The sequence below is a fragment of the Vanellus vanellus genome, assembly GCF_965231255.1.
Source record: "Vanellus vanellus genome assembly, chromosome: 14".
In the NCBI taxonomy this organism is placed as follows: domain Eukaryota; kingdom Metazoa; phylum Chordata; class Aves; order Charadriiformes; family Charadriidae; genus Vanellus; species Vanellus vanellus.
Window position 1 is genome coordinate 16,576,598 of NC_138919.1, and position 26,332 is coordinate 16,602,929.

The window sequence follows — 26,332 nt, forward strand, 5'->3', positions numbered from 1 at the left end:
CTTAGGGAGCGGAGAGGAGGGGAAGGGCCAGGCTGTGCACTTCTCAAGGCAGCAGGAGAGGAATGCTCGTGTAGTTCCCCCTTTAAGTTAATAATCGGTGAGCGCGTGAATGTTTTCAAAGGATTTCTCTCCTGTGCCAGTCTGCAGAGGATGTGAGCGGTTAGAGCTCGCGGCTCCAAGCCTGGCTTGCTTTGAACCGAAGCAGCTCTGGAGATCCCCTTGAGTGTCCGCCAAAAGACAGTCGTCCCACTGTTCTTTATGGCAGATGAGCGGCCAGGGATCTTTCTGCTCTACTCACTCACTCTGGGCCCGTCCTCCTCCATCTCTTCCCCACCACCACCCCTACCCACAGCATGAGTCTGTCAGTCTCTGGTGGGCTCCTGTGCTCAGCACAACCTCCAGCTGATGGGGCAGCGACCAGAATAGAGATGGACATTTGGTATGGGGTGGGGGGGAGGAGAGGGAGAAATATAATCTGTGCTTCAGACCGAAACGCGAAGCAGAGGAGAGCTCTGTGTACGGGAGAGCTGCCCTGGTTTAATTTGCATCTGGTCGTTCCGGTGGCCCGAGCTTCTGCGTGAGCGTGTGTAGTGTTTAGTATGGACCTCTTCCTGGCAGACTTCAGACCAAATGAAATATGGCAAGAAAATCCAAGTGCCTATGTAGGACTTGAGTGTGGGTTTGGAGTCGTGCCGTTGCTTAGACCGGCACGGGAAAAACCCTTAGAGAAGAACTGATCACATCAGAAACATGTTAGCAATCTCAGAAAAAAAGAAACACCTTTTATTCCCGTGGGGAGTTGCTGTTTCTCTCTGACAGCAACAACTTGTGGTGGGAAAGGTCAGAAGCAGGGCAGTGACGTCACCAAAGCTGTGGGAGCGAAGCTGGCCCGACCCAAGGCAGACCCAGTTTAATTTTCCTCCCACCGCCAACGATGAGGGGACGATTCCCCTTTGGACAGTTTTCTGGAACTCAGTTTCCTCCGCAAGGAAGAAAATTTGTCTCCGAGAACTTTCCGTAGCCCGGTGTTGTCCCTCACAAAGGGTAGGTCCTTCTTCATAGCAGGCAGTTGTCCTGTAAACATTTCCCACTTAGCCAGGGCATCCACCGCCTTGTCCACTTGAGCCAGTTCCTCCTCGGAGACGTTCCTCTCCAGGGCAGCAATGCACGTCTCCAGCCACAGTTCGTAATCTTTAATGACGTCTGTGGACTTGGTGGGCCCGGCGAGCTGGGGCTGGCTCTGCGCCTCCACCAGCGAACACAAACGCTCGTCCTGTTCCAGCTCCTGGCCGATGGAGAGGGCCTGGCTGCAGGTGTCTGGGGTCAGCGGCTCGGACAAGGAGGTCACCGCCTCGGAGTCGTTCTCGCAGCACATCCCAGAGTCCGAGCTGAATGGAAGGATGTCCTCCGAGGCGGACAGGTCTGCTGACTCTTGCCTTGGCCACGTGGACAACACGGTCTGTGTCCAAGCGTAGAGTTTCTGTGGTGAGAGGAGAAAAGGTTTCACGTTAGAGAACAGGAGAAAACAGGTACACTTTTCCCAGCGTTTGTCAGGTAAACCTGTCCATCTTGGGTGGCTCAGCTCCAGAAGCTGTGGTCCTCTCTGCCAGAAGGTGGGTTCAGACCGCTGGCGGATACCTTACAGGGCAGGGGCTTTCTCTTGCCTCGTTTGCTTGGAGTCGGCATCTGTGGCAGCTCTGCCCCCAGTCAGATGTGGACTGTGTCTGTCTTAGTATTGAAAGATGGTAGGAGAAAAACGGCACAAATTCACTCCTCCCTGTGTGGATATGGTCCCTGTGAGAGCCAGACTGGTGCCTCTCTAGAGAAAGCTGTGTCATTATAAAAGCTCCTGAGATAGCGGGGAAGAATCTCGTTTCATTGTGGTGTTAACTCCCGTGGTAACGTGCATTTTATTCCTAAGAATAGCTCTTCCCCTCTTGAGCTGAAATGCACAAGTGGGAAGGCCGGGCTCCAGGAAAGAATTAATGAAAGGAAAATGTCTGAGACAATTTCCTTTTTAAATATTAAATGCTACAACGGGGCATATAAGGGGCTGCTTCTGGCACATTTATTCCTTATGCTTTGGGGAATGAATCACAGCACTCCAGTCGTCACTGGGTAAAAGGTGATCTCCTCGGTTAACAGGTGATCTCCTTGTCTGCCGTGTTGGCACGTGTGGGGGGGTTTGTGTGTTTTTCAGCTTTTTCACAGCTTTGTGACCTCTGCCCTCATCTTTACTTTCCGCAGCTCCCAGCCGATACCTTAGCGAAGCCCTGCGGTTGCTTTGGGAATCGCCAGGTGGGCATCCGTCTGAGACGCGGGTCGCTGCGCGGGGTCCGTGCGTGCCCAGCGCAGGGTGAGCCGTGGTGTTTGAGCAGGGCAGGGGGCTTCCAGCCCTGCGCAGCCCCCCGCTCCCTCCCCTGCCCTCCGCTACTGCTCTCTCTCCAGGCGAGCGACAGAAAGGATACAGAGCTTGAATTGAGCGGGTGGGAGAAAGCGGCCCCGTTTCTCGTTTCAGTCTGTGCATGAAGCCTCGGGGAAGAACTTCATACAAGAATAAAAGGGAGTCTTTCAGCGAAGTTAGCCCACCCTGCCCCCTCCCGCTGGGGGAAGGGGCAACTTCTCTCCTGCCTCATCCCACCTCCAATAGCCCTTCCCTCCCTCCGGGTTGAAAAAACAAAGAAGGCGCCAGAAGCTGCAATAGGAGCCGGAGCAGGGAAGGGGACAGCAAAGCTACCAGCCCATGATTTCATAATGTCTCTTAACATTCTCGAGAGTAGTGAATCTGGGAAGGAATCACAACTGCTACTTAGCCCGATTCCCAAGAAGAGAAAAAGCTGCGGAGATGAGGATGGTCAAAGAGTATTTCTGGATTATTTAAGGCAAAAGGAGGGGGTGATTGACTCACGATCGCTACCAAAACCCAAAAATCTTTCCTGCCTCACGCCCTCTGGGTGGTTTATTGATTCAAATTTGGGAAAGGTTTGTGGGGCTGCAGCCTCTTTTTATGTTCTCATATGTAACGAGAAGGGGATAACCTCTTTGGGGTTTTAGCTTACCTGCAGGCGGGAGCATTTGAAGTGGGTGCCCTCCCCAGGTAAGTCACTAAGAATGAAACCTGTTGTCTGACACCTCAAGGGGCTCCAGGTTTGGGGCTGGAAGTTCTTCAAACCCCTCCACCACAGCAGTGTCCACACTGTGCCCGAGAGCAGACGCTGCCGTTACCATCGCGGCGAGGACGGAGCTGACCCAACCCCTCAGAGCAGCTCGAGCTCTGGTTTCTCCTGCAGCGTGGCCACCGCAACCGAACCCAGGCGCTCGGCGCAGAACAGCCTGGGATGCCGCGGGAGCAGCAGGTGGAACACTGGTTGTGGTGGGGAAACGCCACAAGAAGGGATGTGCTTTCGGTCTCCGAGGTGACTCAGGCTGGAATAAGCAGCTGTGGTGTTACTGAGTGCGACTCGGATAAATAAAACGAGGGGCTCTTCCTCCTGCGGAAGGACTGGCTTCCTGCCCCACGTGCTCTTCTGCCCGTAGCCTTGTCTCAGCCACCCACTTCGGCGGCATTACCCGCTCCTGGCGAGGAACAGCCTTGTGTCCGGTGTTCCCTGTGTTTATTGGGGGTGTCTGGGGCTGTTATGGGGGGGGGGGGGGTGGGGGGGGTGGTGCTAGCTGTCCAAGGGGAAATGTGGCTTCAGACTTGCACTTTGGCCAACGGCCACCTCTCAAAACATGCTTAGCAAGTAACTTTGCTGTCTGATAGCGCCCCAAACGCTTTGTGCTCTCTTCTGTCAGGTCCCTTAATGATTTAATTCATCTCTGGCATTTATGTTTCCTCCCACTGCTCTAGCAAAGCCTCTTACAGAGATTATCGCGACTGTCTTATACCAGCTCGTACTGCATCTAGCTGAGCTTTTCCCTGTCAAGGAAGCAGATGCGACGTTTGGCAAGTGTCTCCTCTCTTCAGGCTTGTGTTCGTTGTCGCCAGGGGATGCTGAGCCAATTACAGCATTTACTGCAGGTGTAAAGGCAAAAAATGTTTCTAGAAAAGCCTCGTGTAGGTGGCGGTTCTCTTGGAGAAAGCAATAGCTGGACGCCGACAGGGCGGGTGTTTGAATAAACCAGAGTTTGTCCCTCCGGTGCTCTGTCTGGGCAATTTAGGCACCTCTCAGACAGCAGCAGGGACCGCAGAGCCGCGGAGTCCGGGACGGGTCTGACACCACCGCGGACACGCAGACCAGCGGCGGAACCACACAAGCGCGTTTCCCCCCAAAGTGCTTTGCCGTGCGTCTGATTCCAAGCTGGACGGAACTGCAGGCGTCCCCCTTCTCATTCTGCACACATCTTGTTACAAATATAACCCACAGGCTTTAAACTAGGCAGCCGCGGAAAATCCTGCCCCTCAATACGACGTGTGTCAGACAGGAATTGTAATCAGGGAGAAGACAGGGTACTGAGTGAGAATGTGGCGTTATTTACATTCCACCAGCCTTCCAGCTACTGAATCCTGCTTTTTAGGCTACAGAGGTGGAAAACTCTGTCTAGAGCTACGGCTGTCTTAGCACTGTTCCTGATGCTGTCTAAATGTGGTGTTAGCAGTTCTGTGGGAGGGAGAGAAGAGGCAAGAGACGGGTCTGGGATCTCCACTTAAAAGGGAGTAATCATTTGGGATCCTCTCTCATATCTTTAAACAGAGGAACTACAACAAAGTACCTGCCTAGTATTTTCTCCCTGTTACCAGCAGAAAACCACGGTGGCCCGTAGGAAAGGACATGGATGTGGAAACTGCTCTGCTCTCACTGCCCCTCTGCCTTGGAATCTGCCTGCCCTCCCTGCCTCGTTTTTGGGAGTATCCCAAAAATGTAGTAGTTGTGAACAGCCCAAAGCTCTAGAGCTTGTGTCAAGTGCTCTGTCAGTCACAGCCCACGCGTACAACACCCTCCCCAATTTAGGTGTAAGATTATTAGGTGCATTATACCAAGAGCAGCGCCTGTGTTTAACACGCCGCTACAGCGCACTTAGTGCTGTGGTTTGGGGTGAGCCCGTCTGCTCCCGGCCCTGTCCCCTTGCTCCGGGAAGGGCTGGTGGGTCTGTCTCTCACCCGGTAGCGCTCCACGAGTTTGAAGCCCACGACGTGCTGCAGCTTCCGAAGGCAGATGGGACACGGCTCCAGGGGCCGCAGCAGGGCCTCGTCCAGGCTCAGGGCGCCCTGCATGATGCACTGCAGCCAGCGGCAGGTCCCCAGCCCCATCAGGTGGCAGATCTCATGACAGGTCACCTTTTGGGAAAGCAAACATCGCGGGAGCAACATGGTCACTCCCGCTTCCGCTGCCCCCTCCTCCTCTGCTCTTCCACTTTCCCCACTCCCCCACAGTGCAACCAGTGCCCCGCTCAGCCCTGGCAGTGCCCCGGCACGGGCTCTTCCCAGGTGAAAGGGGAATGTGGCTCCTTCCTTCCCCAGGTACCCCACCATCCAACCATCCACATTGGGATGGCTATGAAGATGATGAGGGGACTGGAGCATCTTTCTTACGAGGAAAGGCTGAGGGACGTGGGGCTTTTCAGTCTGGAGAAGAGAAGACTGAGGGGGGATCGTATCAACGCTTATCAGTCCGTCAAGGGCGGGTGCCGGGGGATGGAACAGTCTTTGTTCAGCTGTGCCCAGTGACGGGACAAGAGGGAACGGGCACAAATGTAACCATAGGAAGTTCCATCTCAACCTGAGGAGGGACTTCTCTCCTGTGTGGGCGGCAGAGCACTGGCACAGCTGCCCAGAGAGGGGGGGAGTCTCCCCCTCCGGAGCCATTCCAAACCCGCCTGGACGTGTCCTGTGCCACTGCTGGAGGTGCCCCTGCTCTGGCGGGGGGTGGCACTGGGGGAGCTCCAGAGGGCCCTTCCAGCCCCGACCATTGTGTGTATGGTGGAGGAGGAGGGGTGGGTGTGTTTTTTAGAAGCGGATGGGGGAAGACCCTGTGGATAGCGTGGTCAGAGCTCTGGGGCGGTGCTGCTGTCACTCTCTTCCTTAAGGACAGTGTAGTGTTGTGGGTTTTTTTAAGGAGGAAAATCAGCCCCACTGGGGTCTGAAAAGAGCAGCCCAGTCCATGAGAGAAATCTGTAAGAAGCTACTGGCAATAACAGATCTGGTCTTTCCAAAGCAGACGTTCTTAACGTTTGTGCCAAAGCAAAAACTAAGCTGGGGTCAGCTGGCCAAGCGGGGAAAGGCTGAGGCTGGAGGAGTCCTCTCCTCCTCCCGTTGCCACCTAACATCGTTTGAAATTACTACAGGAAGAGACCTCAGACTAGAAAATCCTGAGCAAATACCAGGGGAGGCAGAGGGAAATGGCATCGAAGGTGTTGGTGCGGCTGCTCTGTGTCAGCCAGCTTTGGAGAAACGCGAGAAGCAGAGCTGGCAGGAGGGCACGGGGGAGACGCTGGGATGAGGGAGGACAGCACTGGTGAAGAGGATGTGTTGGAGATGAATGGGGTTTAAGGGCATCTGCATATAAATACACATGCAAACTTGTCTTTGGTGTTTTTCTCACCCGTGCGTGTAAGCAGGTCTGGCACACCGTCCTCTCTCCTTATGGACACCAGTGTCTGAGGAAGACACAGTCCACCCCTCCCACCCATCCGTTAGTTAACACACAACTCCACTAGATATTCTGATTAACTTCCGAATACTGTGTCAGCTAACAGGTCCTACCGCACGAGCATCGCCTGACAAGGAAACGCTCAGATTACCCAAGCGCGAGGCCGGGAGCGGGGCAGGGGGTTGTCTCAGTGCTGCTCCACGCCGTAAGGCAAGTCCTGTTGTCCCCCTGTACAGCTGATGCTGTAGTTTGCTCGAGGGGCAAGGGGAGTGAGAGTTGTCGATGCGGTGCACTAAAATACAAGCTCTTTAGGACCGCGTTAAGTGTGTGGGCTTAGCTGTGACTGCCTGCATCTTCTGGGAGCAGAGTCTCATGCCTTCCTCACTGGGCTGAGACACGGATTATGCCCAGGCTTGGAATATTTAAACCTACGTGGCAAGAAATATGGGAGATTGCCGGTCCTACCTTACAGCACTGGACCATCTCTTGGGCACTGAAGGGCAACGGCCGGTCTCTGCTTTCCTTGCTGACTTCGCATAACCGTTCCTTCTGCATGAGTGGATTCAAGCTGCTACAACCTGCCTGGGGGAAATCCCCAGAAAATCTGGCAAAGCTGCAGACTCCCACTTCTGTAAAGAGAGGCACGTACAAGTTAGGCAGCAGCTCTTTTACGGCTGTCTCTCATTAGGCATCATGAAAAGAAAGCTGTTGTAGCAGGGTCCAGCTGAGCACACAGGGTGTGATGAGACACAATTCCCAAAAGGTTTGTAGGACCTCAGTTACCTTTGTCTGGACCAGGAGCCCTGACTCCCTTTATTTTAAATTGGGAAAAAACTAGTTCCTCTTATCAGGGAGCGAATAAAATGTTAAGGATAAGATTTGGCTATTCCAGTCTCCCAGGGAAGGCTTTCGGTACACTGCTGCCTTATTCACACGCTTTTCTGGGAGATCATGGAACACCCATCCCACCTTGTCCTGGCAGGAATTTGCTGAACGTGAAGCTCCAGGTCTCACATGGGTAAAGGTCCAGCAGAGTGAGTCCAAGGACACACAGGGCATCCATGGGCTTGTTGTTCTTCAGGAAATTCAGGATCCCATCTGGGTAAATACATGAGAGAAGTTCATTGAAATAAAGCATCCCTAGAAGGCATGCAAGAGCCAGAATTTCTTCTGTTAGCGGGAAGGAGGATGCAATCCAAGCCACAGACAGGCAGAGCTGCTGGGTTCAGCATCTCGGATGGAGAACCGCGGCGGTGTGGCACATCCCTTCAAATGGAAGGATGAGAGGACCTGACTTCTGAAGTGGTCCCGCGCACAGAGTTAAAACAAAGCAGAGCTAAGGGCGGAGATGTAGGGGAATTCGGTACTAACCCACGGAAATCAGCCCCTGGAAGCAGAAGAATTTCCCTACGGGCATTTCAGACCTGAGCTGGAGCAGCCGCATCACTGCAGCGCCGGGGCTGTGCCGAGCACATGCTGCCGGCGGTACTGCAAACCGCCCGTTCCACGAGGGTGTTTGTGCAGGGCCGGTCTGGCAGCTGGCAAACCCGTCTCCCTGGGGAGCCGTGTGACACTTGACCCCCAATTTCCTACCATGAAAGGCCAGCGGGTTCCCCACACCTGCACCACCCAGGCCACGAATTTACTTTGGCTCTGGGCAAGAGGTGGGAGAGCTCAGACTACACCAAATCAACAGTGCCTTCCCGCGGAGCCGACCCCATCGCTTTGCAGAGCTGGACCTAAACATAATGGCACTGAAAAATACCAACAGCAGAGGAAAATATGATGAAAGTCACTTTGTTTTTTATTCCTGTTTCCAGCCTCAAAGTTCTGGGTTTTCCACGGGAACAGGATTTCTCCCTTTTCACTCCCTTCCTCATCCCCTCCCTGCTCAGGCAATGAAGGGCTATTTCAGGCATTTCCTAAGGGAGGGCTCGTGCCCGCGTGCCAAGCCGATGTCCGTACGGGCTCCCCGCTCCCAGGTCCTTACCTGCGTGAAGCTGCACCCTGTCCGTGTCCCGGCTGTGGCGGTAGCAGCAGTGGATGGAAGAGATGGGGATGGAGGGAAGGCACTTCACGCGGAGACCCAGGAAGAAAGACTCGACACAGCTCTGGAGGGAATCCAGCAGCGAGAGCCCGGCAGGCCCTTCGATCAAGTCTGAGAAGAGAAGCTCTATTATCAGTTCCTTAAAGCCAGGGTGAACCGTACGCTCCGAAGGGGTTCTGTGGGGCTGGCCACGGCTACTGGGAAGAGGAAGACTGGTTCATTCTGGAGTTAATTGCTTACTCAGGAAGGTGGCGAACAGCTCTAGATGGTTATACAGATATGGAGGAGAAGAGGGGGCTCTTCCTGAGAGGTGGCTCGAGGCATTAGTGCGCTCTCTCATTAGCAGAGCAGATGTGCTAGGAAGGTTGTCTCTTATTTAAGAAGCCGTGCGGAAAGATTAACGTGGGAACGAGTGGCTGTTTTTAATGAACCGTCAGGGATGGAGCTCCAGAAATGCCGGTTTATTCAGCATAGTTTTACATGTAGATAAATATGTATGTGTGTATGCATACATGTATTCAAAGCAAGTCTCACCCAGGGGCACAAATGCCATTTACAGGGTAGGTCTACTGATGGTTGTCACTACGGCTTGTGACTCTGGACTGGGGGCACGTCAGAGCCTTTGGTATCACAGACTTATCTTTGCTATGGCAACTGCATTTTGCAGGTGAGTCCTTAGAAAAGGATGTTAGTAGTGTTCAGGACCACCCACCTCCCTCCCATATCTTTCCAGGTGGCTCGGTGAAGATGCCCGCGTTACCTATAGGTTGCAGGTAAATGTGCTTTCGATAGAAGTTCTGCTTCCTCCTCAGCATGGCATGATAGAACGTCTCAAAGTCCTCGGGCGCATCAGGATGGCTGAGGAGCCAGTCGAAAGCCGTCCGGATGAGCAATGTGCAGAAGAGTGTTCTCTGCGGGTTGTAGGCTTCGGAGAGGAACAGCTTCTCCGCCCTGGAGAAAGCTTTGGCGTAGAGCTCCTGCAGGGCTGGGTTGGTGGAGATCAGCGCGTCCTTCAGAGCCCGGGGCCCGAAGCTGAATTCCTGAGCGTGTTTGCACTGCAGCATCGCGGAGAGACCCACCGGCCGTGGCACTGCCTGCAGGAGGGGACACAGCCATCAGCACGTGGCCTCGTGAGGGACCCGGAAACCTTCTCACGCTTTGCTCTCAAAGCAGTTTGCCCCAAGATCCCAGCTGTGAGGTTTCATTGGGAGCTTATAAATGCTGTACATAGTGCTGGCCAGGAGCCGTAGGCATCTACCTGAGCGTTGCTGTTATAGCGTGCTCCGCATCTGCGTATACGCCACCGGTTTATGGACAATGTACCAGTAGATGGTGCTCAAGAATGCATAGCCCCATTATTGCTACCGGATGTCTGGATTAAATCAGATAGTTTGATTATATTTTTTTTTTTTTTGGTGTTCCATCCCAAAGTCCCACTAACACGGGAAATACCTCTGTGTGATGTGCAACTGGCTGCACCCATACGATGTCGAAAGGTGGAGCTCCTTTTTGCTTGAGCTAAAACACACTCCTTGGAGGTCTCCAAGGCAAAAGGTCCATGGCAGGAAAGAAGAGGTAGATCTTGGTCTTTTTTTATCTATCAGAAGCCTAAACTTCTGACTTGGCTGAAAGCAACGAAAGCAGCTGTTCACTGTTGACAATTTCCTTTAACAGCTTTAAATCCTTCCTCGTAGGTATGGACCCGGGGCACCTGCCGCCTCACAGTGCCGTTGTCAGGCTGCAAGATGTGGGAAGGTTTGCCCAGCCTGACCCACAGGTGGGACACGCTGTGCGAGACTTGTGTTTGGTGGTGCTGCCTCTCTAGCAAGACACGTACGGGCCCGTCACCATCGTGTCACCTCATGAATAACTTCATGTCACACCACCTTATCATCAAGAATACTGGTGATGATGTAAAGTGGTAAATAAAGAGCAAACGAAAGCCTGCAGCAGAAAGAAATTAATTCAGAGCGTCCAGAAATATCCTCTTCGGGGTTTTTTCTAAGGTCAGCGTGTTCAAAGCTGCAGAAGTCGAGAACCTATTTCCATTTGCAGTTTATGCACTTATGGATATTCCAGTAGATGTCGTGGAGAAAGGGAAGAAAAAGAGGAAACAAAGCACAACCCCTACGGCTAACCTACGTCTGGATTTCTCCAAAGACGGTCATTTTTTTTTATAAGGAGATCCTGCCAAGTAGAACTAGAGTATTTTGGAGAAGTACCTAGGGCAAAGCTGCCCACCACAGGTAAGTGCTCCACCTGTACACAGCAGAATAAAAATACACAGGTATATACACACAAAAGCACGGGGTTTCTAGGAAGTATTATCTTCTATTAGCCAAGCTAATGCTAACCTAAAAGAACCCAGAAAGCTTTCTGCGTGGATAAACAAATGTATCGGCTGCTGACCATCACCATTATAACAGCATCATTATTTTTATTTATTTTAGGTGGAACTGGTTAAGTCTATAATTTAAGTGGGTCTGCAGCCTAGCTCTGTCGAGGAAACGATATTCAGCGGCCCTTGAGGACAGCAATATAGCAAGAAAATTCAATATTTAAAAACTAGGACCCACATGAGCCAAAGTCTTTCCTCAGTAATACGGAGAAGAAGAAATATGGTAGTTTGTGCCGTAAGAGAAAGGCAGCAGCCCATTAAAATTAACATTGAATTTCTTTACATCTAACCCTTGGGAAGATGTGTGTATACATAAGCCCTCCTTACAAAGGACTCGTTTTGTATGATCTTTTTTGGCGCTAAGGGTGTCTAGCCTAGGAGAGGGAGCGGGTAAGCAGTTTTCTTTTACATTTGCAAGCGTTGTGTTTGGCTAGCGTTAAAGGCTGACAGCAGACGGCACGGTGGGATCTGAAATGGTAAAAGGGCCCTCACCCAATGAAAGTTAGGAAATAAAATCTGCCATGTTTTCTCAGCCACCTCTTCTTATTGCCCCCCAAAATGTCCAAATTACCTCTGCTGCTTTGGTTTTTTTTACAGATAGCAACAAGAGTTCGTGTGAGGTTGTTCTGCTCTTTGTCATCCAGATCTCTGCGCTTCTGACTTGCTTGCAGATTTGGGAGGACAAAGTGAGAGTCGGACCCCACCAGGTCGTCAGGAGTCTTGCCCTTGCCTAGGGCCAAACTTTCACTTGTTCTGCACAAACTTTGAATACAAGCATCATTTTTCTGGTCATATGCAGAACGCACTTACTCTCGGAAACTATTAAGGACATTAAAATGATGGAGGATGTGATGCTGTGAGCTGCCGACTGCCTACTGCTCCCAGGGAAATCAAGGAGAGGCTTTGCACTTGGTCCAGGTAGAGCGCGATCTCGTCAAAGAAGGTTTCTGAGAAGCACAAACCACTTCCATCGGCGCTTCCTGGCAATGAACGGAGTGTGGGTCTGGGGGAGGAGGAGCTGGTTAGAAAATGAATGGATTTTTCTTTCCAGATGGGAAGTAGCAAAGAGTGGATGTATGCAACAGCAGATACAATGAGCGCACAGTCTTCCAGCGTGTGTTCCCCGGGGCTCTCTCATGGAATATAGCGTGCACCCAAAGCTATGGCATATACATTGTTTCCCAAGGCTTCCTAAAAGGGGACATTCACCCGGCTCCAGGCGTTCCCAGCTATGAGCATGGCTGTTTTGTGAATGTCCACCATGCCCAAGGATGGCCGTGATTACGCTTTAGTGGTTTGCAGGCTCAAGCACAGGAATCCACACGCAGCGCAGAGCCTGGAGCCACGCGTGCCTCCTTCTCCTGGAGGCTCTGGGTGTGCTTCCGACCGAATAGCGGCGACCCGTTACACTCTCCAAATCCACCACAATTTCTTCTCTTTAACGAGCTTTTCCACAATACTTCACTGGAGAAAACTAACGCTTCAGAAAATTTTTATGGACAACTTTAGCAGTTTAAAAAAAGAGGCCGTTTTACAACATTAACTACAGTAGACGTTATTTGTGCTTGATCTAATATATGAATACAGCGTTTCATTAACTGAAGTAGTGCAAAAGGGCTTTGTAATTTTTAGCTCTTGTGTCGAGGGTGCTTTGTATAACTGCCTGACGCAGTGCTTCAGGAGGGATTGGCACTTTAACTTGGATATTTTTTTTTTTCTCCTCAGTTTTCAAGATGCCGAGGTGGTGGTGAAGAAGTGGAAGCGCTGATGCATCCTAATGCCCTTCAGGTATATAGGAAGGAGACATCATGTCTTTAAAGTAAAAGGCAGCTAATTTGGCCCCTTGTTTAATGACAAGGCCTGGGACTTGACTGGTGAGTCCTGAGGAGGAAAAGTAACTCCCTTTATCTAAAAGGCCAGTAACTTGCAGTTGCACTTGCGGAAATGCTTTAAGCAAAATAACAATGTAAAGATCTGCTGCAAGTGGAGGCGCCACATCCACTCGTACGCCATTCTCTGCTTTTACCATTAGAAAAAAAGCAGCCTATTCCCAATCTGCATTTTGTCATTCCACCTTGCAGCCGTTTGCCAACGTTGTAACTTTTCCAAAACACAGAGCTCCCGTATCGGGTCGTACGAAGGAGTGATGCCCCTCACGCCTGCGCCCTCCCGGCACCCGCAGGGAAGGAGCCAGCCCGTGCCGGGAATCCTAACCCAGCTCATGGAGACCTCCCTCTCTGTTCTGTTGCTCCCGTCTTTCAGATTGTTCATCAGCCCGACCGGGCAGTGCACCGGGGACGCACACGACCCACAGGTTTTGGCGCTGGGCTCCTTGCCGGCTGTTGGGGACAGCCTTTCCCGGCGGTTGTGTTGTAGGAACCGAGTTGTGGCCTTTCTGCTTGCGGTGTGTGCCGCAAGGCGGGAGCTCCAAGGACAACACGGGCCCTACGTCTGGCTTTTGGGACCATACAGAGGTTTCAGAACAGACTGGGCATATTACACAAATCTTTTTACTATGGAATCTGATGGGTTTTTTTTTCACGGTGGTTGTTTTCACAAGAAACGCCCCCAAAATCCAGTCTCAGCACATGACAGCGGAGCAGTCGGTATACTCCCTTTCTTACAGTAACCTGTAATGTGCTCTATGCGCAATTCAGGTTACTTATAAATTATTCTCTTTCCAAATCAGGCACCTATAAATTATTCTCTGTAATTGAAGATTACCTATGAATTATTCTTTTTGTAATTCACAGATATGTCATTTATTCTCTATTATATTGACATTGCTTTCTTGGAGAGATATGCCCGGGGCTGACAGTAACAGTGTAATTCCCCAAAGCCACGGCAACATCATACAGTGCGAGTTCATTCAGGATATTCTGACAAGACAGAAATGGTCTTGTGTGCAGAAAACCTCTGTTGTACGGGTCCAGAGAAGGGCACTCGGTACATAATGGATTTATTTGGCTTTTTTCGATGGAATTTGGCCTTAACATTGTACAGATTGTCAGTTCTAACTCCGACTCTCTTATATACACCGCAGCCTGCAGATGCACAGAAGGAGATTCATTCTGTTTCCTTCCCCTCTCAGCTCTTGTGAAGTTTTTAGAGACAGACTCACTTAACTGGGCCCTTCGGGTGTCAAGAGGGACATTAGCAGAGTCTCTTAGAGCTGATTAATTGCTTTAGTTAGGTGCTGTACTGTAAACAAGCAGGGATAGTGCAGAAAATTCATAGCCGGTCAACAGAAATGAAAAGCCCAGAGCAAACATAACGAGCATTACCTAATTATCAACACATGCCCTAGTTACTTAATAGCTCTTTTCCTGAGATTTGCAGTTGGTGTCTGCTACTGCTGCTCGAGGATCCGTCTCCTTCCCAGTACCACCCAGATGACAGCCTGAAAGCAATTTTCTCAATTTATTTGTTGACATGTATAGAAAGAGATTTTTCTTGACTGAGAAGCTGAACTCTCAAGGGGTGAGAAAGTCCAGCTTGATGGGACAGAGAGAGGACACCGGCATCTAACCCCAGACCAAATAAAATTGTCACAAGTCCAGCTCCTTCCCGGAGAACCCAAACGCAGCCCCTTGCCCAGAGCCGGGCTTTGCCTGCTGAATAAGCTGAGCTGCTGGGGTCAGTCCAAGTCTGCTCGGCCAGGTTCGGACCTGGAATGGGGCAACTCCGGGGGGCTGCGGGGGAATTTCAAGATGCTCAGCGCTTCTCAGAATCGATCTCTGCTCAGGGATAAAATACGCTCTGGACCCGATCATCCCCATACACGTACCCACAAGGAACTGCAGCATCTTCTGTTCATTTTGCGCTAAATGGCCAGAAAACACTGGTCAGATCGGTATGTGTTCCAGACCATAAAGTTAGATAAAACCTTCTGGCCTCACGTACTGCCAGGTCCCAACAATATTTACATGTAACATCTCTAGAATGTGTTTGTGACTCGCAAACAGATGCTTTGTGTGGTCTCTCTCAAAATGAGTCATTCCTGGAGCTGTGGAAACCTTCAGGGATTCACACATGCATGTACTGGGAGGAGAATCTACTTGTCGTATTGTAACTGTGATTGATATGTTACTGCAGCAAGGCTCAGTCCTGGAAGTTTGTCCTCACATGAATCTTTCTCAGTAATTTACTTGGACTGTTGGATAAGTCAGATGGACAACTCACATACAGAAATGTTTGCAGGACTGAAGATTAGATTTGTAAAGGTCATTAAATACCTAAGATGGAGATAGATGCTTGCATCTGTCTGTATTTAAGTGTTCTTAAGTATTTAAGAACACCTACACAACCACTTTCCCCTTGATTTTGTTTTACGTTAGAGCCTGCCCTCTTCAATACACTTTTCTTCATGTGAATATGTATTAAGGACATACATTATCCCTAGTTTCAGTCTTCTGTCCTAAGGATTGTATTTATTCTATGCTCATACATAGCGCTACTTTTTTTTAGTGCCTTCTATCTGAGGCTCTCTAAGTGTCATACAAACATTCACAAACTTCTCCGTGTTACCTTCCAGAGCACAAGCCGACAGTATATGCCTTTCCCCCTGCTCTCCCTCATCACCCATTTATTCATCATTTTCAGTGCTTCCTCTGTTCATTTTAGTCTGGTTAAACTCTCAGTGATGCTTCTCCCATGCACATGTGTGATGAAGGGCTGGCTGCATTCTTCTTCCCTTGCTCTTACGTGAAGCAAAGCTCTACAGTCTACCGGCCGGTTCCTGTGCATTTGCTAACCGAAGACCCAAAAGCACCCAAAAGCAGAGCAACACCTATCAGCGCTGTACAACACACCTAACGCTGCAGAGATACCCGAGCTCTGATCACTCACAGCTCCAGGCACTTTGCTCTTCATCATACTTGTCTAGACAGACTAAATGGTTTCTGCAAGAGAACCCCAGTGTTAGCCAGGAAAGAGGCTGCATTTTCCATACAGATGAATGCCCAAACAGGTATGGCTCTGGTTAAATATTCCCTCGAGCACAGGCATCATAAAAGTGGCTCATCATGCCGTATAAATGCACTGTAATGCTGTGCCTCCTCCCAAGAAATCAAGTGCTTTTTAAGTGGTGCCACCAGGTAGGGGATGTTTACATGCATTTTACAGCCAAGGAGAAGGAGTGGGCTCCAAGGTAGTACCGCGGCCGAGGAGCTGCAAAGCCAGCACGGCTTGGGGTGGGGGCAACTGATGACAGACCCCAAACCCGAGATTCCTCAGTGGCCAGCTGTACGCCAACAGTCAGACAGCTCTGCCAGCCCGGAGGTTTGCTGGGTAAGAGACACGTTCTGGAAACGCTGCAGAAGCGGGTCCTGCTCCTGGGACACCTGAGCCCCCGGCCCTGCTGATTTGGAAAAGGGGCAGTTGATGCTGATCCCTGGGGATGGGGATCGCACGGGTGGGTTTGTAGGGAAGGACCAAGTCCCCGAGCACACTGGGACCACGCACCGAGCTCAGCCCCGCCGGCACCCCAAGACCCCGGGAAGATGCACCAAGGACAGCCCCCGCACTCCAGTAGAGTGTGCCGGGCAGGACCCCCAGCTCCCCGGCGGGGGATGGCCCGAGCAGGACCCCCAGCACCCCGCCGTGGGGTGGGGGGATGCCCCAAGCGCGGTGCCCCGCACCCCGGCGGAGGGGATGCCCAAAGCAGCATCCTCCATCACCGGGGGAGGATGCCCCGGGCACGGCCACCAGCACCCGGGGAGCGATGCCCACCACCCGGGGAGCCGTACCCATCACACGGGGAACGGTACCCACCACCCGGGGAGATGCCCCGAGCCTGCGCTCCCCCTCCGGGGGGGCTCCCACCGCCCCCCGAGGCCGTCCGCCCCCCCCCTTCCCGCCGCGCCGGGCTGTGCCCCACCACCACCACCCTCCCGATGGGGGGGACGCGCGCCCCCCCTGTGGCCCCCTCCCCCCGAGCTGCCCGCGGAGGGGGAACAGGACTCACCGGGGCTGCGGAGGCCGGGGAGGTGCGGCAGAGCCGGGGCACCCGCCTGGCGAGGCGGAGCGGAGCCCGGCAGCGGCGGCGGCAGGAGCAGGAGGAGGAGGAGGAGGAGGAGGAGGAGGAGGAGGAAGAAAAAGGGGGAGCAAAGGAGGGGCGCGGGGGGGGGGGGGCTCGGCCCCTCCGCCGGGAACCCGCGGGATTCGCCGAGCCGCCGCCGAGAGCCGCCTCCCGCCGGTGCGCGGGGCAACCGCCGGGGGGCGCCCTCGGGGCGGGGCTGCCCCTGGGGGGGGGGTCTCCGGGATGGGAGGGGGGAACAGGTTTGCAGCAGAGGGGCTGGGGGGGCAGCGGCACCCCGCTTGGCCGGAGACCCCCTGCAAAGGGGGGGGTGGGGCAGGGAGAAGCCCCGGTGGGGCTCAGGGGGTATCCACGGGTGGTCGCAGGTTGGTGGCAGCGGCAGGTCTGTGTGTCCCCCCCCCATAACCCGGCTGGCTGGAGCCTGGGAGAGAGGAGCGAGAGCAAAGTCAACCCACATTTTGGGAAGCGCGTTCCCGAAAGAGCCCGGGGCTGAGCAACACGACGGCGCTGTGGGGACCGACAGCCCTTTAATCTCTGCTCTTAATAAGAAATGAATGAAGGAGTGGGTGTCTGGAGAGCAGAGCACTAGTTATGTGGTTATGGCGGCGACTGATGCCGTCTCCTCTGCGGGAGCCGTGTTTGCATTTGCCTTGATGCTTCGCTCGGTACATCTCTCCCACATGACCTGGATGCATTTGTGTCCCACGATGCCCTTTAATTTGGGAATATTATCTGTTGTTGGAAAGGTTAATTATGTTAGGGGAGTGGATCTCCATTCCCATTTCTTCATGGCTTCATTTATTCTGGCTTTCATGTTTTGATCCCGTCAGTGCTTTGATCCCTCATTTCTGCCATCCCTAGATGGAAGGAATAAGGAACACCCCGGCTGGGACTCAAGCATGTTCCTAAGTGACATAAGCTGAAATTAGGAAAAAAATACCTATTTTACAACCTTGGGAGCTCTAGTGGTCCTGGCAGCCCAAATGCTTCCCGCACACCCAGAACAGCCGAGGGTCTGCAAGGGCCAGCAGAAATGCCCCACCGGAGCCGAGGTGGCCATAGAAGTGGACGAATGACTATGTGCTGTGCTCTGGGGTTGGCAAGCACCAGAATGAGCCCACCACCGTGTGCTGCAGCCTGCCGTCCCCGGGACCTGCACCGCTCCTAAGGCACCGACAGCATCACTGCTGAAAAATTGCCCTAATTTGCTGCTATCACAATCAGGCCGAGAGGCGAAGCAGCAGCTTCTCCTGGCAGCGGCGGCTGCTCGCGAAGCCTCTGTGGGAAACCTTCCTGAGATTCAGCGTGCGGGGAGGGCGGGAGGGAGTCCTGAGGCCTTGCAATAGCGTCAGCTTCCACTTCAGCTGCTGCCCCAAGCACAGGAGATGCCCTCTGCACTGTTTTAATTGGTGGCTGCTAGTAATTAGAGTTTATTTGTATTAATTAGCTGAAATTACCTATTTGCAAGTTGCTCGTAGTACACCATCAACATGTTCAGGACAATACAAGCCTCAAAGAGTCGGCTCCTGCTCCAAGGAAGCCATGAACTAAACCAGACAAAAATACTGTCGCGATACAACGTGCTCCAAAAAATGCTTTTTTTTTTTTTTTTGCTAAGAAACCTATTGCATTTAAACATAATAATTAACGCTTGGCTTAGCTGCCAGACCGCTGACTGATCAGCACAGGTAAATAGGACTGGTGGTGTTATTGAATGTTCATAATGATGCATTTACCCCGAGCAGACACGGACAGTCTGTGCCTCAGAGAGCTTCCACTGAGGGAAACAGAGCAGGAACGGAGCGAGCGATGGGGAAACAGCCACACATTCACTCTCTGGCTTTTTAGGAGGCGAGAGGTTTTATTAAGAGAAGATCAGTACAACGGGACGGGGAAAAGGGAGGAGGAGGTGGTAAAAAATTGGATGAGAAGACAGCCCGGAGTTACGGAGGGCAGATGTGCGGTGAATCGGAGGGACGGAGACGTGCGGCCGGGGAGGGAGCGGAAGAGCGCTGGGCCGGTTGTGCTCAGCGTTAGCTCAGCTGTAATTAAAGCTGGTCGCAGCAGAGACGTGATGCTCACCACAAGTGGCCTTTATCTGCAGCAATCATTATTCTGCTTCTAAACTCAATTGTTTATGCCGAGTTGCGTTGCCGAGAGAGGCCACGATCTGTTGCCTCTGCGCAGAAGGATGTAAAATAGAGAGGCGCGTGCCTTGGGTAGGTGAGTGTGGGAAACATCACGGAGCAGCACGTCCTCAGGGGGAAGTGGAACTAAAAAATGCCCAAACTGATGCCTAGGACTGGAACTTAAGCCACTGTAGCTGTTCAGCTGAAGAAAATTATCTAGCGACACGTAAACAGCTCCACAAGGAGAAAAGGCAGGTACCCGGGAGCTGTTTAAGCCAGAGAGAAGAGACACGGCCCAAACCCACAGCTGCAAGCTGAAGCCAGACAAATTGAAACGAGAAAATAGGCGTTAATTTCTTAAGAATGAAGTTGATTAGCTGCTGGAAAAAAACACTGGGGAAAGTGAAATTCTTTCCATCTGGTAGTGTTTTCCAATCAAGATAAGATGCCTTTCTGCAAGATGGGCTTCAGCCAAGCACGTGTTCCTGGGTTCAGCAGAGCAAGGATGGGGTGAAATGCAGTGGTGTCTGCTCTCAGAAGGTGAAGAGGTGACCTCGCGGTCCCACCTGGACTTTAGGAAATGAATTGAAGACTGTGCTCTTGGTATGCGTTTCTAAATCCCTCCTGGATAGCTGTGGTGGTGCTGCGCGGGGTTGTCCCTTTTGGAAGAGCAGCTGGGCAAGGGCAGCCAGAGGCTCGCTCAGGCCCAGCCTGTCCGGTGGGGGGTTGTGCCCTGTCCCCCCAGCCGAGCTGGGGTGCTGGTGTGCACCAGACTGGTGGCACAGACCTGTGTTGGGTGTCTCGGTGTTCATCGCCTCAGGTTGACAGGAGGCTGCTGGACACCCACCTGGAGGTAGGTGACCCCCAGGCAGCATCGACCGCTTGCCCCGAGCTGACGAAGAGCGAGCTCCGTGCTGGCTGTTGGAGCCTCTGCGGTTCTGCCGCTGGCCTGCAGCGTGATGGGGGCACATCATTGCCCTCCCGACTCCCAGTTTCTCTTCCAGCCTTGCTCGCCCTGCCAGTTTGACCCGGGGCTTCTGCAGGGGCTCTCTCCTGGTGGGACTACACTCTGAACATCCGTGCGGTTATTTTTCAGAGAGCAAATGGCTCGCTGCAGGTGTGAAATATCCTCCTGTTATTGGAGTTCTGGCTATTCAAAAGTCATAGTGTTATTTCTTGTAATCTTGAGGCAGTTTCGAAGGGGCCAGGGTGCCTCTTAATTTCGGTTTGTGCTGCCATCGCAAAGCATAAGTGCACATGAGCTAACTTTTTTTTTTTTTTTTTTAAGTTTGGATATCGGTAGCAGTCTAGAGAAAGCTTTGTGGGTTCAGCTCTTGTTCTTTCTCTCTGCTGGTCAACCACAAAGCACTGACCTACATCTGGGCAGTGCTGCAGCATTACCAGCAGCCACTTTCCTGTTGGTCCGAATGCAATTGCAGCCGCAGCCGGGCAAGGACCTGTCTCGGCTTTGCACTGCGCTGTGCACACGGAGGACAATTAGGGAATGCACACAAAAAAAAATAAGAATATAGGCTCATGTTGCTGCTTCTATGAAAATGGGGCGGCTGCAAAATTTGCTAGCAGGGACAGGCACAAAAGCCAAAGGGTGAGATCTGTGCCATATTAATGGTGATGGAAAGGAGCAGGAGAAACAGGATGGGCTGGTTTGTGGTGGAGATGGAGTTACCGTCCTGGGAGTTACTGGGAGGAGGTAGCATGGACCGCCCTTACAGGGACAGGTTCGCTTCCTCTGCAGGCTGGAGGTCTGGTGGTGTGTTTCTGGCAGACAGAGGGCCTGAAGCAGGAGACGAGGAATCATAAAAATAGGTGTTCACCTTGAACGGGAGACTCTGAGGGACCACGTCCAACAAGACTACAGGAGCTTTGTGCTTCCTCACTGGAATCGGTTGGTTTGGCTCCGTGTGTACATCGGAGGGCGTGAAAGGGAGACGAAATATTCCTCGTCTCTTCCATTCACTCATGATACCCTTAAAAATGCAGCGTATTGTGCTGGTGCTGTAGAAAGGCTCCTCCTTTGCCCAGCTGCTGCCCTGGGCGCTACCCAAGCTGTCCCCGTTCGAGTGCCAGGCCGTGCCCCAGGATGCTGCCTCGTGCCCTCCCCGTCACCTTTCCCTAAAGAGCCCTACGATGAACCTCCTGGGGGTCTGGGTGAACAGCGATGTGAGCGTGGTACTCAGGTTTGCCTCTGATTCTCTCGAGAGATCCAAGTGAAGCAGCTTGGATCGGCGGCAGTGAAGGACGGCTTCCTTCCCTCGGCAGGAGGTGGTGGAAGAGAAGAAGAGAGCAGCAGGCACCTTCTGGTAGGTGATGGAGTGGAGGCATTAGCGTCCCTAAGGCAATGCTCACGCTCCATCTGGAAAACACACCAGACCAGCGGAATTGTCCCTCTCTGCTCTGTCCTGGCAGGGCCCGGGCTCTGGTTGCAGGCTTGGGGAGGAACACTAACGAAAACAAGTGTTTGGCTGCTGTTACACAGACTTTAAGAAACAAACAACAAGAGCCCAGCCCTTCTTCGATTAGTGAGCGCGATCTGCTGCCGCGAGCTGATGCTGGAGGAAAAGGGAACAGCTACGGAGTGAGGAGGAAAACACTGGGCAGAAGATCTGCGGGGGAATGAAGGGGAACCATTTATTTACTTGCAAATAAGTTGCTAGATCATGCTTCCATGTGCACCCTGGGCAGCTTCTAGTACTATAGGTTTAGTCAGATTTAAGACTTTTTATTGGTATTGGAGACCCTTGAGAAGGGGCTGTCGACCCACAGGTCTAGGCGATAGCTGGGTCTAACCTGTCTTTGTGCCAATCTAAAGAAAACATATTTTATCCCAAGCTGTGCCCATATGCAGGGTGTTCTTCTCCTTTTACTACTGATCTCGTGTTTGAAGTCTCTCTGTGGGAAGTCAGTGTGGATGCTCCATGATTCATTCCCATGAGGAAGCGTGATTTCAGGTCCCCATATGGTCGCAGAGGCAGAGGAGGGGGCAGAGATATATTTTTGCAGCAAGAAGAATGCAACTTCAGCGTCCAAATTTGGCCTGGCATAAAAGATCTGGGGATTGTACAGAGTGCTTCTCTGTTTGTTTGTTTTTTAAGTTTTCATGTTTGCTTCCTCTTGGCTTCTGATTAGGATTTAGGAAGGAGGCTGCTGTCTGAGCAATCCAGCCCAGGCTTTAAACCCAGCCCGGTACCTGGTCTGCGTGTTCCCCGGGGTTCAGCAGAGTCCACTTATTGAGGCCAGCAGAAATAGCATCTCGCTTCCCAGTTTCAGAGGAGGTGTTAAGTAGGACATAGTTAAATTTGGGATTATTAGTAAGAGAAGAAGGGTAGCTATTTCTTTGCTTTGATAATAGATCTTTGGACAGAGACGCACACGGAGCCGCCCTCCGTAGATGGCTAGAGGATGGATGCAATAAATTATTGGGCAGAAGTGGATGTTTGGGAGTGTTTCAAATTTCTATACGTGCAGCCCTGACTGGTACCCAGTCCTGCAGCGTTTCAGCCCAAGGAGTATCTCGCTGATGTCAGCACCTGGTAAAGGGCCGGGGCACGTCCTTCGTCTAGAGGAATTTGGGGGTCACTGTGTGATAGTGTGGGTGAGGGGTTCTTCTTGATGGCACCTCTGTTTTAAGGTTTATCAGAGCTTTCCCTAAGCCAAGGACATATAGACATCAAGTTTCAGGTGAGCAATAACCTAACCGGAGGCAGTACCCCCTATAGAAACAGGTACTCCATACAGAAGAATGGAAGTCTGTGAATGAGAGACGAAGCCCCGCAATGAGCTGCCAGCGTAATTAAAAAGCTGCAGTGAGATGAAATATGAGATGGCGAGGAGAGATAGTTGGAGGTGCCGAGAAACAGAAGCGATTTCAAGTCTTTTGCTGCAGAGATGATTGGAGAATTTGCCGGGGGCCTGGTTTTCTCCTTGCGCTGTCCTTGGCCGGGTGACTCGCGCTGTGCAGCCTGGTGGACACCATCGCTGACCCAGAAACCTCCAAATGCCGACGCAGGTGTCAGCGCTAAACCGAGCTGAGGCACAAGGCGGCGGAGCGTCTGTCCCAGGGCCGCAGAGCCGTGAGCCAGAGCTAATGGCTGTGTCTCGTTGGGCTGATGCGTGGCTGTGATATTTTTGCTCACGGGCAGGATACAGCCCGCTCTGCTGTGGGCTAGGTGATGATCCGCTCGTGCCCAGTGATGCCACGAAGGTGGCTGAAGGCCAAGTGCTGTCGCTGGAAACCAGCTGCGAATTAATACACGGTGTGTGATTAATGTGCTTTTTAAATGCATTCATGTCCTGTCGCCCTGGCTGCGGCTCTTGTGTCACATTCTGTATTCTCAGAACATTTATTAGCCTTACAGATCCCTTGATTATTGCTTTCTGTCTTATAATTAAGCCATGAAACTCAGCATGGTGCAGCTTATGCGGTATTAATTCATGCCCGGCGTATTCTGCCTGTGCCCTAGGATAAGGCTAAATGCTGGCAGCTGGATTGCTCTCTGCACAGTTGCTATTATGAATTTGTTTAATATGATTATAAAAATCACATTCTGTGTGCATATGGGCAACTCGGGGCTCGCCACTGCCGCAAGCAGTAGCGAGATGCGGTCTGACTTCCTCGGGAGCGGGATCTGCCCGCGGCAGTGCTGCGAGATGGGGCGTCCTCCCACCCCAGGCGCTGGCTGATGCTCTCCAGGTGGGTGCCATTAGCTCTGCTTCGGTGCTAACGCAGCCCCGCGTGCCCTCCGCTCCCTGCTCGCCCTTCTCGGGACGTGCCTGTGGAAATGGGAGTCTCGCAAGTGAATTCTGTTCCACTCCTTTTTGTCCTGGCTTTTACTTCGCATGAGGTTTAAGCTGCATCCAGGATCTCCTGCGAGGCTGCAGCTCCGACGGGTGTTTGAGTAGTTTTCCTCCCGGCTGGTCGCTCCTGCCTCCAGTACGGCACTTTGACAGTTTGTGTGCCCATGTGGTGAGTTGAACGGGGAACAAAAACATCAGAAACCATGTCTGGTTTACATTTTATTGTTTTATTTTCCCTTTCCTGGGAGTTAGTTGTAGGAGGCACTGTTCTGAAGGAATTGGAACTCGGCGCAACTGGAAAGGAATGACCCAGCACCAGTGCCTCAACAGCTCTGCCCACGTGGCTCTGGTCTCTACATCTGCTCAAAGTCCTACCAAACTTCAGACGTGGTGACAAAGTGTTGGGGTGCCAGCTATCAAAGAGCACAGGTATCAGTGTCCCTCACCTACTCTGGACGTGAAGGAAACAGCCTGGGAGCCGTAGGAGCCAGGACATGGGATGCCACCATGTACAGCTCAATGGCTGCGCTCTTCATGGACCGCAGATGCCGTAATGCAACGGTTCAGCTCCACAGTGTGCATGCGAGTTACACATACGTGTGCCGCTCGGGTTATCGATTATTACTGATCAAACCATTTCTGTAGAGACCTGAATGCTGATCATCTCGAAGCTTCTGTTTCAAGCAACAGTGCCAAAACCTCGGTGCAGGATGTAAAGCTGTAGTGCACAAACTCTTTGAGCTCAGACGTTTCCATGGAGATGGATCTTTGATCTCGTTGTAATAAATAAAGGGCGGAGAAGATGCTCCCAAACTAAGGAGGAAGGCAAGGCTGATCCCTATGGGGCAGAAGTTCTCAACGGGAATTAGGGAGGCAGGAGGTCTCCCTCCTTTTTTTTCTTTTTTTTTTTTTTTTTTTTTTTCCTCCCCCCTCCATGATGCCATGTCTGTAGTTGTGGCAAGGCTGAGCCGTCTGCCCGCCAGCGCTGCGGCGTACGCGGAGGACGTGCCTTTCACCCAGCCAGCCAGACAGCGTGCTACACCTCCCAGCTGCCTAATTTAATGCTGCTGAAAAGTCAGACCTTTGCCTGCACAGCAATATTCACCCTGTGCCGTGGGATATAGAGAGCAGCGACACGGGGTTTTAATAGCGGTATGAGACACGCTCGTTCTCTTGACTGTGATGAAGCAACCTGAGGAATAAGAACAGCTAGGAAAAGTGCTGTGTTTATGGATAAAATATAGGGGGGGAGGCGGGAATCACGGAATTTTCAGAGTTGGAAGGGACCTCTAGAGATCATCTAGTCCAACTCCCCTGCCAAAGCAGGATTGCCCAGAGCACATCACATTTGATTCTGGCACAACGTGCAACATAGAGCTCTTTAATATGCTGACACGGAGATAGTGACCAAAGGCAATGGTCAAGTTGGCTTTATCCACGTGGATGAGCTTTGGCTGCACAGGCGACTCGTGTGTTGTTAGAGCTGTCGGCAGGATCAGGGCTGTGACTCCTGGCACTGGCAGTCAGGGCTTCTGCGGGTGGAGCCGAAAGAGAATTCATTAGGAAAGGGCACAATTAGCTTCGGTAGTCACCGGGAACCGCTGCTTGGGGTAAATGCGGTCGCACGTGCTCCGGTAGGATGTTTCACGCCAAGATGCGCTGCACGGGCAGCTGAAGATGCTCCCTCCTGTTTGGGTGCCCGGCTATGCCCGTGCAGATCGTGCGTCCCCGTTGCGGCCGGCGTGTGAGTGCGTGCCGAGCTCCGCACGCCGGTTTGTGCATTTCTCGCTCCGTTTGGCAGCCGGGTGGTGGCTTTTCCTGGTCACTTCTGATCTGTTCATGGGACGTTGACAGATCTGTCTCTTTGTCTCTGCTACCAGTGCAGCCTCAAACAGGTTTTCTGCAGTGTGTAAGAGTCCGTAGGGTGAGTGAGCTATTGCATACAGCCTGATAAAATACTTTTTTTTTTTCCTTTTTTAATTTATCTTCCTGGGATGCATCAAGCTGCCAGTTGTGCTAATTAGGCTCTCTCTACTTTAGGGGCTTGCAATACTTCACCCAAAGCAAAACGGTGCTTAAGTACCTACTACGGCTTCCTCCCGCCACTGCTTTTACTGGAGCAAGTGACCCCTTTGTGCCTTGCTGGATCCTAGACTCCTTAACAACTCAACCACCACTTTATGTAATTTTTAAGTTCCAGCTTAAATACTTTATTTACAGGGATATATGTTGTTTGCAGCTCTGAAAAAGTTGTAATCTTTTCCAAATATTGCAGAAACCTTCAGTGTTGAACATAGCCCACAGGTTCACTTTAGA

The 26,332-nt window shown here is 52.1% G+C and overlaps 1 protein-coding gene across 1 annotated transcript; it reads right to left on the reverse strand.

Annotated features, from left to right (window-relative positions):
- Positions 1-910: 910 nt before the first annotated feature.
- On the reverse strand, positions 911-9,701 carry AMZ1 (archaelysin family metallopeptidase 1; the record flags this gene model as incomplete). The annotated part of the gene is made up of 6 exons (XM_082490559.1): positions 911-1,480; positions 5,102-5,278; positions 7,056-7,219; positions 7,560-7,688; positions 8,581-8,748; positions 9,398-9,701. 6 exons carry the CDS (start codon positions 9,699-9,701, stop codon positions 911-913), a joined length of 1,512 nt encoding a protein of 503 aa, XP_082346685.1.
- Positions 9,702-26,332: the final 16,631 nt, after the last annotated feature.